We start from the raw sequence: 12130 nt of genomic DNA, 5'->3' as shown, positions 1-12130 counted from the left end.
ATCCAGTACAAAACAGTGATGTGACCAACAATAACCTATTTCTCTCCTGTCTGGGACAAAACATGTGACTTAAGTAACAGAAAATTAGAAGTCATTCAAAACATATATTTGAGAACAGTAAACGACTATCTTGGTACACCAGAATTTCAAATTTTAATCAGATTTACACCTCCCAAATATTAAAGAGTACATACTTACTGATAAAACTTTTTCTCTCTTCTACTGTTTCTGACAACCCCTCAATACAAAAAATAGGAGACAATGACTAAACATCACTAAAAAGACACACCCACAAATGAACCAAAAACATTATTTGACAAAACATAAACAAAACTTAAATTGTATATATAAAATTTATTTATTGTATATATGTTATTTTTTAGCTAAGTGTATTATTTGTTCATTTCTCCAAAATTTATAATTTATGTTTATTTTTTATTGAGTAGGTTTTTTATTATTTTTAATTTTCCTACTATTTGAAAACTATAAAGATGTAAAAAAACAAAAGAGAAATGAAATTCAAAGTACATAAATGTAACATATAAAAGGCATTTGCACAATACAATGTACTATAATAACGATTATAGCCTTGTGGCAAATTGTATACAATAATTAATTATAAATAACGACTATAAAAAAATACTTCATAGACTTTTGCAGAATTAAAAATAAATTTTTAATTTTATTACAGTAAAGTAATAATATAAACAGACCATTTCTTAATGCAACTACGAATTGAAAAGTAGTTAAGCTGGTTGAAGACAGAAAATTGAATGGATTGATGGAATTCCCCGAGATTGACTGATGCGGGACAAGCTTCAGTTATAGATCATGATAGGTTTTGAAATTTATTGTAAAAAAATGTTGGTTTTATCAAACTAAAACTTTATTCATTTAACATAGGTATTAGATATATAATAAAAAAGACATCAACAATATATAACAGTTTAATTGATTCAATAAAACTTATCTACTAACTTCTCTCTTACATTTTATTTCTTTTTACATGTATTATTTTTTTCATTATCGTTAACTTAAGTTATGTTAAAAAAAATATATAATAATAATAATAATAATGAAAAGGCAATAATTTCTATATCATATCTTGATGTACTAAAACTGAAGATGTAATAGTTACAGAAAAACAAAATATTATTTACAAACATCTAAAAATAACTTACAAAGTTAGAAATAAAATTATATTAATTTAAATATTCATCAACGTAACAACTATAGCTCTAGAAAATAATTTATATTTTTTATCTATCAACATTATATCACAGACTACTTTAGTCATTCTGTAAGTACCTATTAAAAAAAAATCGGCAAGAGAGCAAAAAAGTGCACTACAGTAATTATAAAATTTTTTACTAAAAAAATTTGTTTAACCATTACAAAAAATATTAAAATAACTTCAAAAATACCATGAACTGATCAAATAGATATCAGAGTTTGTTGGCAATGTATTAATTCGTACCCTTTCATTTGATATGAAGCACTGATATGGGTTGTTTCATACTTATGTTGTATATTATGATTTTAATCAATGAATTTCATTTTAACATATATGTTCCATTAACAAGTGGAATAAGAAATCACAAATTAAAAAATAAAAACTAATGTGCACACATTGCTTTATTGATTTCAAAAATAATATAAAGTTTAAAAATTTAGAGAAACACTCTCTTACAATCTATAACTTTGTGAATGGTGTTTTTAAACTATTTATTAATTCGCTTGAATGTGCTATTATGGCAAGTATTTTTAAAGGCACTGATAAGCAAGGCGGAGCTTTAATACGACTAATTTGTTTTTTAAATTGAATTACAGGTAAAAATTAGAGCACCCTATTTGATAATAGAGAATTTCATTTTCACCATTGAGTAAACACAAGACTATTTTGATATTATTAATTTGGATTAATATTTTTTTTAATGAAACTAAATAGAAAGGCAAGGAAGAGGCATAGAAATTTTCTTATGGGCTAGCTTTAACTGATGTTAAAAATTTGTGGATGAAAACTCGAAAATATGAAAGCATGGTAATTAATAGAGATAAGTATGATGACGTAAACATATATTTCATAATATTCATTGTTGCAACTTTATTTTATTTTATTAGTAATGTTTTAAGTAGTAGTACATGATTCTTTATTTATGGAAGTATCATATTTATAACAATAAAAAAAATTAAAATTACCATCAATTAAAAAATGTAATTTTTTTTTTAGAATAATATTGAAATAATATTGAAAAAATTTACTTTGAATAAAATCACTTTTGAACAAAAATAAAAACATGAACATACTAATTACTTTTAATGACTTCAATAATAATAAAAATAATATGAACTGCTAGGGTCAGGGGTTCAGCGTTAAGGAGGTATTGTTTTTGGAATAACATTTATATAAGGAGGTGATTTTTTCAAGATCAAGCTCAACCACTAGATTTTTCCCCAATTGGGGTTAATTTATCTGCCACAGCTGGATTTGAACTCAGGTCCTTGGAGTTAGTAGCGTAGTGCCTTACAATTCAGCCATTTCACTCCCAAATGTCTTGAATAAATGAGTAAATGCAAAATATGCAATTCAATTTATAATTTGGTACAATAATTTTTCATAATTGAAATTTAAAATATCTCGATTTTTTTAAATTCTTTTAACTATAAAATTTTGATTTTAGTAGTTTTGTGCCTGAATTATACTTACATTTTTTTGATCAATGGAAAAATATAACTTTTCTATCCATAAAATTTCAATTTAAAGTACTTTCAAATATGATGTACTCAAGATTTACAGTAGTCAATAGTTTTTATCTTATTCTACTAATTAATTGTCAAAGAATCAGTACTTTGATAATTTTTAATTTAGGGATAAAAAAATATTTTATTTATACTTTTGTGAAACAGAAAAGTGTGATATAAATTATATTTTAAACTTTTTTTAATTTCACTACAATAATCAAATCATACTTGTGAATGGAGATATAATATAGCATTTTTTGCTGCATTAATTATTAAATAGCAGTTTTGCCATTTTATTTAACACTAGCTAACCCTGTAATGCTTCACTATTACTAGATTTGAATATGTACTATTTATAAACACTATCTTAAATTTGATACCAATTTATTTAAGATCAAACATGTAAGTACATATTATAGTTTTTATGCCGTAATAACAAATTCTATAAAAATTTTTTTTTAAAATATAAGCAAAACGTGCTATGCTATATTTTTGTTAATAATTGTCCGATTTCAATAATTTTTTTGGTGTTTTAAAAATTAATTCAAATAACACCAAAACAACAAAAATTGATATCATTAACAAAACAGCGTGTAAATCCGCTAAGAAATTTAGGAAATCTTTGGTATGTAACAAACTAACAATATATTTTTATTTATATCGATAAAGGAAATAGGCAACATCAAAACTTGCTATATCTATGTTAATACTTCTTTGATCTAGGTAATTTTTTTATTTGCAGTTAATTTCATTACTTATTTTGTTCATATTTTTTCTCCTAATGGATAAATCTAAAATGGGTGGGTCATGTAGCCAGGATGGATGAGAGTAGCCCAACCAGCAAAATTATGCTGATGCGTCCAGAAAGAAATCTCAAGACTAATTGAGGAGGTCAAGACTCAGCGGTGAGTTGTAGCACCCATGAAGATAATGATGGATAAATCCAGGATTTTGATACCTAAGAACATTTGCAGGATGACACCGAGCATTTTGAAAAAAAAAAAAGGAAGGAAATCGGTTAATTACTTTTGGAGATCTTAGATAAGTACCAAACGAACATTTCAAATATATATAGATTGGTGCTCTAATTTTAGCCAGAAATTTATTATTTCAACTATACAAGATTAATTTATTTATTTTTTAAATAAGAAACGTATACCTAATGTATTTATCAGATTTGTAAATATAAACATATTAGTCGAGATCTGATTCAATTTAAAAATGTAATACATCATCCTAATATTAATTCAGCTCATTACTGAAATTTCGTACCGATTTAGGAATTTATTATTAAATTGAAACAATCTAGGCACTTGATACTTGTGAAATATGTACTCAATAAAAATTGCTTTTTAAAATTAATTATATCCTATTTCCTAACAAGTCTAATATTATAAAAACTAAACAATTTGTAACTAAAAATTATTTTAACTTAAAAATAAGATTAATCTTCTACATTATTTACAATTTTTCAAAAAATAAATGCTTACATAAAGCTCATTTTACACAGAATTAATCTAAAAGGCATAGTTTCATTTTTACAGCGATACTCATTACTCGAATAAAGTAAAAAAAATGCTCTACATATTTCAGAGGCTAATAATTTTACTAACAAAGATATAAAAAATAAATTTTCTTGATAAAATCAAATACCATAATTATTATAACACATATATGAAATATCATTTCATTTATAATTATAAAAAGAATGATACTTATAGAGAAGATGGGTAATTGTTTGAAGGGTCTGAAACCATATTTTTTTTTTCAATAAATATCTCAAAAAAATTTACAGCTTCATTTTTTTTTGTTTTATTAAAATAATGAATAACTATTATGAATTTTTATTTTAAAAGATTACTCAACAAAAGTTATTGAACTGCTGTTAAATAAAAATTTCTCTTTGAATATATTTTAGTTTAATCTCTATTCTTTAAAACAAATAACAAATGTTTAGGTTTAATGGGCCCATAACCACTACCATGGTGTTAACTGTATGATAGTTACCATTATTACAGTATTTACTGTTGCGGTAGTGCTGGAGTACCAGGTCTGGTGTGGTAGTTAATACTATATATAAGGACGGTGAAGCTACTGTCATATTAAAGCTAGTTTATATGGTGACACTTAACAGCTACTGACACAGCCACTACAATAGTTACCACCATGACAACATTAACTGTCATTGAAGTTTTTATTTTTATTTTACAAAAATAAAAACTAAATTTTAATTGAAAATCTTTTGAATTAAAATTTAATATTTTTTTATAATAGTTATCAACTTCTAGTCGTTGGTTGACTGTCATCTCCATAAGCACCGAAAAAACTATATCTGTATCAAAAGTTTACTTTTAGTTTTTATTTTCTAAATAACAAAAGTAAAATACAAGGGGATTAATTAAATAAAAAATATGAAAAAGAGAGTTATAAAGCATATTTTAATCAAACTTTTACATTTTTATTTGTAATTAAATTCGAATTTTTATTTATTTCCAGAAAAGTTATGAGATTAATATGGTCAATATTAAATTGATTATTCGGTTGAGTTTAGAATTATAAATTTAAAAAATAATTAAAACAATGATTTCAATAAAATTGAACAATTTTGTGCGTATTATATTCTCAAATTAGAAAAGTCAATTATTATACTTACTGATATGTCAGCCGATATGTGAAAATACAATCAACGTTTTGATAGGACGGAGTTCGTAATATTATAAATTGTTCCCTCAAATTTAGGACTCATAATTAAATTCGCAATTTATTAAATGTAAAGAGATTTTTGTTTAAATTGAAAGAAAAAGTGCATATAATTAATTAAGAAATCAAAAATATAATAACTATTTTTTTCAGAAATTCAATAATTAATATTTTCTTCATTAATAAACAAAAAAATTAATTTCAACACTAAAAAGATCTTTAAAAATAATTGTTTGAAACATTAACACTAGCTCTAAGGACATTTTAGTATACTTTTTGTTTTTTTAGAATTAAAAAATAAAATAAACACAGATTTGTAAAATCTTCCATCATCTCATAACTAAAATAAATGTTTACCGACCTCAAATAAATCATTTATGATTTCTTAGCAGCCTTGAACTATTTTTCCTTATAATGACAGGGCCAAAACTACTTCTTAGTACACATACTTAACACTTTAACAATATCGGTTTAATTTTTATGTCCTGTAATAACGTGAATTTTATATTATTAAAATTGCACAATTGGTGAAAATTAATGAATCCATAAGCGATGTTTTAACCTAACTTATAGCGACTGGCACTTGTTTAGCAGGTGGCCAGGTTGTGATTGGCATATCCTAAACATAATTGCACATATTTACAAACACAACAATCATTTATTCATAAGGCATTGATTCATGGCTTGAGGGAGAATTTATTCTTAATGGGATTGAAAAGCTTCTGATGAGAAGAATTGCTTGCCTTTGTATACCTGAAAAAAAAAAAATCAAGATAAGTATAACAGTAAAGGTCACAAAAATATTGTTGTGCAGAAGCCAGCATATAAAAATTGTTATCAAACTAAATTAATATCATATATTAAGATAATGTACTGTAATGTAATAGTAATATTCAAAAATTGTTTAAAATAAAATAAAAAAATGTTAATAGTTTTTTACTTATTATGATGTCTTTAGTATAGCTTGGGTTCAAATTAAAAGCTTTAAAGTTCAATAGATATAGAATTTTATTTAAATTTTATAACATGGTAGACTCTAAATCTCAGGGCGGGTTTCTAGGCAATCAGAACAGTTATCTTTAATAACACTTTTACAATTTTACTTAATCATATGTTGAGCTAAACTAACAGGTTTATACAATCTTCTTTTGATGGTTGATCAGTCTCGATGTCTTACATTTCTCAAATCAATAATGTTTTTAAACAAACCCTTGGTTCTCTAAAAGTTTTCACTGGTGATCCAAAACAATGAGTCCTTTATTCTTCTTGGGTGACTCTTCGATGTCTTCTTTTTCAATATGGCTAGACAAGACAAAAGATGATGAGGACCTCCTCATCCAGGAAATATCAATCCCCGCCCATGACTAAGCAACGAATCCTTCCAAAAACCAAGTTTTCTTCCTTCCCCTTCTCTAGGTGTTAGTTCTCAACATCCATTATAACACTACGGTTTTGAGTTTTTTCTAATGATTTCCTTTATGAATAATTTTCTTTAATACTTATTCTTAACTTCTATTTTTTTCTTAAATGTACTGTAATTTCAATTATGATGGGAAGTAAAATAAAATTTTTAAAATATTTGAATCTGCTCAACATGAACTTGATTCAACGAGCTTTGGCAAGACACATCCCGCCATATTATTTATTTTGAATAACGATCTTTTCACTCCATATTTGACTGAACAAAATTGGTCAGCTTTCTTTTTTTGGTTTAAGAAAGCAAATGAACAATATTGAAACGATACATATAATAAAAACATTAAAAACCTTTTACACAAAAAAATATACTATTTACTCAAAAAGAGAATATTACAGTATATAATAGTATAATATATACTAAATCAGTAAATATGAAATGAAACTTTGCCCATAGATGTCGCTAGCTGTCAATGTAATTAGTTCCAAACCACATCATTATTGCCATTTTCTTGCTCATCTGATAAAGATTTTGAAATCATAACAAAATATGTTTCACTCAATAGCATTGCTTTTACTGTTGCACATGTCAGATCTTATGTTCGGAAACTATGACTTGTATTGATTGATTGATCGTTCGATTGATGGATTGATTCATACGGTTACTGTTTGAAGAAAACTGCTGCATAATCATATCAAATGCTTTTCAGAGCTTATGGTAGGTATGCTGTTGGTAAATAATTGAGCTTTGACTAATTTAAAAATTCTAAAGTGGTGATATTGATGTAAAAAATGAAAAACGTGGAGGATCATTGAAAAAGTTTGAAGACAGCACATTGTATCGCTGGATAAGGATAATGCTCAAACGTAACTCATAGCTCAATTAAGTGTAATATAGGAAGCCACATTCATACGCAAGAAATCCATGGGAATGGACCAGAAGATAGGAATATGGATTCCACATTAACCAAATGAAAGACAGCAGGAAAACCAAAAAACATTTCCAAAATATTGCAAATCAGATAAAAAAGAAAGTAATTTCACTATAGTATGACTGAAAATGAAAAGTTTTCATATTTTGAAAATACTAAATATAAAAAATTGAGGGTATCTCCGCACCAACCATTAAAATCAATTGTGAGGCCAAATCTCTATGGCTTCATAATAAAGCTATGCGATTATCCAGATAATAACCTGATAAAATGAAAAATTAATCTCACGAGAATTAATATATAAAGAAAACACTTTTCCATAGATGAATAAATGAATAAAATTAGTTTATTATTTGAGATATTAGAACAATTTTTTTTTTCTGTACTTGTTAAAATAAAATTAGTAATTATGTGAACTTATTAATGGAATTTCCCAAAAACAAAATATTTTTTTTTTATATTTCTTTTATTTAGTAATATAAAAATAAAATAAATTTCTGCCGCTAAAACCCATGAAAGGTCAGGGATGCAGAACTTTGTTAGGAAGTACAATTACTAGACTAACAGTAGTGTAATGAGGTGATTGGTCAGAATCACACTTGACCACCAGATATTGCTGGGTGCATTCCGGAGGGCTCCTGAACCCACAGGGTTAACTCATGGCTACAGTAATAGAGTAAATAATTATCAGTAACAGCTCGATTCGAACCTGAGTATTTGTAGTTAGTAGTACAGTGCCTTAATTCTGAGCCACCCTAATCCCATATTTTGTTCATATCTACATATACATACTGCTGTATTTCAAAATAATATTAACTTGAAATGAATTGAAAAATAAAATTAATTAATAGAAAATTGCCACAAATCATTCTGTTCTTAATCATCAATTGGATGCTAAATTGTTATAGAATAAATTTTAAAAATACTATGAATGATTTTATAGAGTTATCAACTGAAAGGCTTACACATAGGTTAAGTAAAATAAAAACTAACAATTTAATAACTATGGTAAAGCAACATTTGTCAGGCTGGTGAAACTGAAATTTGTCTGTGCATGCGCCCACACAGTCAAACTCATGATATAACAATTCTTTAATTATCAAATCTTTTCATAGTTTATATTTACCCATTTTTCAGTTCTAGTAAAAATGTGATAGTTTAAAAAATAAAAATAAAATAAAGGTACTTTAGATAACTCAGTATTTAAGCCCTATCAAACTATTTAAATCAGCTTTATTTATAATCTTAATATTTTCTTGAGACTGGTAATTTTTTAAATAAATAATTCAAACTCTATCCATTATAGTCTCAAAACTTTTTATTTCTCTTATACGTCCAATGTTTCGGCCAAATCCGGGCATCTTCAGGGACAATCTCAATACCACTTTGAAAACATATAATTTAACAACTCTAAACTTCATGCACGCTATTCTGCCCAGGTCAAAATATCAATATCTAATTAGTCAATTATCAATTAAAAACAAAGTCAATTTATTTATCTGCAGACACTATTCCTTAAAACTTTTATCACAACAATTGACTTTGTTTTTAATTGATAATTAACTAATTAGATATTGATATTTTGACCTGGGCAGAATAGCCTGCATGAAGTTTAGAGTTGTTAAATTATATGTTTTCAAAGTGGTATTGAGATTGTCCCTGAAGATGGCCGGATTGGCCGAAACGTTGGACGTATAAGAGAAATAAAAAGTTTTGAGACTATAATGGATAGAGTTTGAATTATTTATTTATTTAAATCAGGATAGGACCCAACTGATATTAAAGATCACTTGATTGTACACTGAAATACCAAGTTGAATAAAAATTGACAGAGCTGCTTTGGAGAAATTCCTAATAAAAGTGTAACATTGGTTCTATAAAATGTCACTTTTGGTAGGTCGATTTTAACAAAAAAGTTGCAGTTACATCCCAGACATATACATAGCCTCAAATCATTAAAATAGTCTGACAAGGCTTAAATGATTTTTAAACAAAACCTTCCTCAAAAGTAGCTTTCTTTAATTTTGCTTATTTTAAATAAATAATCTGTTCTCATTGTTAACAATAATAAACAATGGATAAATACAAAATAATAAATAATTATATGAGAAAAGAGTAAAAATAGATGAAAAAACCGAGACCACTTGATCTCTTTCATATGGATTCACTATCTTTTGTTAGATTGCTGTATTTTTGGCAGGAACAAAGTTGATATTTGTTACTTTCACATTGAGTCTAAAATACAATTTATTATGAGTGAAAGTTGTGTGATGCTGTACCATAATGTTTTCTTCAGAATATTACAATTTCAGTTTTAAATTAAATAAAGTAATTTAAAATAAGATAAAAATTTTAAAAACAAAAATCTTACCCCCAAAGGTCCATTGCTGATGAACACTTTCTTTGAATATTCTGAACTTCAGAAAATGATAAATCCATTCGCCAATGGAATGGAGCACTCTTGCTGTTTCTGAATGTACTCGAAACCCCTCCCGCATTCGATTTCGTATGAGTGTCTAGAAACCTTTTTACTTCTGGTCCGAAGTTTATACCGAGGAATTTGAATAAATCTTCAGTGCCCTTGTAAGGATCAAGAGAAAAATCTTCATAGCGAACAATTCTAAAAAAAAAAATAATAACAAATAAATAAACATATAATTTTGTTTTAATTATCAATAAACATAACATAAGGTCTGTTTCAACAACCATTTTTGACTGTCAAAAACTGTATAAAGCATAAGCCATACGGGTTTTCCCTCCCAAAACCTGTAGTGTGCATGTTCTGTACAGTTTTTTAGAATCAAAAAGTGGTTGTTGGAACATACTTATAGAGTCAATTATGGAAAATAAGTGATAATTTATTCACATTAATACTTCGTAGATGTTTAGAATACCTCAACAGGTAGATTGAAACAAAAAATAAATAATTAGCAAAAAATTGAGTTTTCTTGTTTTAAACACTAAACCATCATCATTGAATATTTACTAAAGAAAAATAAATATAAAAAATACTGGACAGAACAAGTATATAATAGATAATGGAACTAATAAATAAAACTAAGTTTATTTTATGACAAAATTCCTAAAATATATAAATTTTACACGTAATATTATATCTGTTATATATAATCTTGTTATATATAATATTTGATAAATAATTAAGGATTATGAATTTCCTTTCAATTACACCAAAAGCAATGACCATCATAATTTTCAACATAAATCATATATGATAGTTTTAACAACTTACAATTATTGAAAGTATAAATTAATTTTTGCATATAAGAATTGAAAAGTTAAGTAAGATCTATTAATTTAATTATAGAAAATTCCCTCTTAAGAATAATATATATTACTTGAATGTTTTAGGATATTTCTTGATAAAGTTGTGAGCCGCTGAATAGTCGGCAACTAAATCCGCGCAGAGTAGCGTCGGGTCGTCACAGTCTGGGTTCCCAGGACACCAGTCCCTATGCCTCCTCGACTGCATCGTTCCTCTCGGGTCTCGTACAACCAGCACCACTTTTACTCCAAGCCTTTTTAATGAGGAAAGATAAATTTTATGAAATTCTTACTGTTTTAACTTAGAACCAAAGCAGAAATGATCATAACATTGCTATGATTATTACTAGGCAGTATCCATTCAAATTCTTTTAATTGAACTTATATCAAAATTCAAAATTATCAATAGTTTCATAAATATCTTACTTTTCATCAGCTAAAAGCTCTTCGGCCAGTTTGAGTCGAAGCCTGACCAGCTTCATTGACTGAAACGGAAAGAGAGAGCAGAATCGGTTGAGGAAGATCGGGAGCCAGCAGAGGTGAGGGTACTCCGTGCACTTCTCCCACAGTCTGTTATTGTGAGTGAACAGCCAGGTATGGTCTTGTCCGTAAGACAAATATTTGTCTGAAAAGAAAGTAAATATTAAGATAAATATTTGTCAGAAAATAATAACATGTCCTAGCTATGTCAAACTTTCAACCTGAAATCATAAAATATAACTTAGTACTAACACAATAACTACAAATATGCCAATATGAAAAATACGAATTTCTGAAAAATTCTTTAAAAAATCTGCAAATCAGTCCTCATGAATCTGATGATACAAAAAACTTCAATTCACAGTAAAAATTATATATCATGTTTAAATCAACAAATTAGCACCTATACTGGAATAATCTTATTTCCAAGATCATATATAAAACTATAACGAGGTGTAGATAGTTGACCGTAGATTAATGATTGGAGAAGTTTGTCGGGGGGTGCGGTCAGCAAAGAACAACATAAATAAACAAAACCATATTTATTTATTTTATGCCGACGTTTCGACCTGAGTTTC

At 26.9% G+C, this 12130-nt stretch overlaps 1 protein-coding gene across 5 annotated transcripts in view; it reads right to left on the bottom strand.

Moving 5' to 3' along the window:
• Positions 1-2239: 2239 nt before the first annotated feature.
• Positions 2240-12130, bottom strand: part of LOC106679293 (carbohydrate sulfotransferase 5) — a 231098-nt gene continuing 221207 nt past the window's right edge. For all 5 annotated transcript variants that reach the window (XM_067049206.1, XM_067049207.1, XM_067049210.1 and 2 more), the window contains exons 5-8: positions 11499-11697; positions 11147-11326; positions 10162-10410; positions 2240-6195 (exon numbers count right to left, since the gene is read on the bottom strand). In XM_067049206.1, coding sequence (XP_066905307.1) covers positions 6120-6195; positions 10162-10410; positions 11147-11326; positions 11499-11697 — 704 coding nt within the window. In that variant the 3' untranslated portion in view covers positions 2240-6119. The remainder of the gene's footprint in view (positions 6196-10161; positions 10411-11146; positions 11327-11498; positions 11698-12130) is intronic.

The sequence above is a fragment of the Halyomorpha halys genome, unplaced genomic scaffold (genome assembly GCF_000696795.3).
Source record: "Halyomorpha halys isolate HHAL.00 unplaced genomic scaffold, Hhal_1.1 Scaffold193.1, whole genome shotgun sequence".
Lineage (NCBI taxonomy): Eukaryota > Metazoa > Arthropoda > Insecta > Hemiptera > Pentatomidae > Halyomorpha > Halyomorpha halys.
Note: the sequence above shows the minus strand (reverse complement) of the source record. Positions and strands in the feature narration are given on the sequence as shown.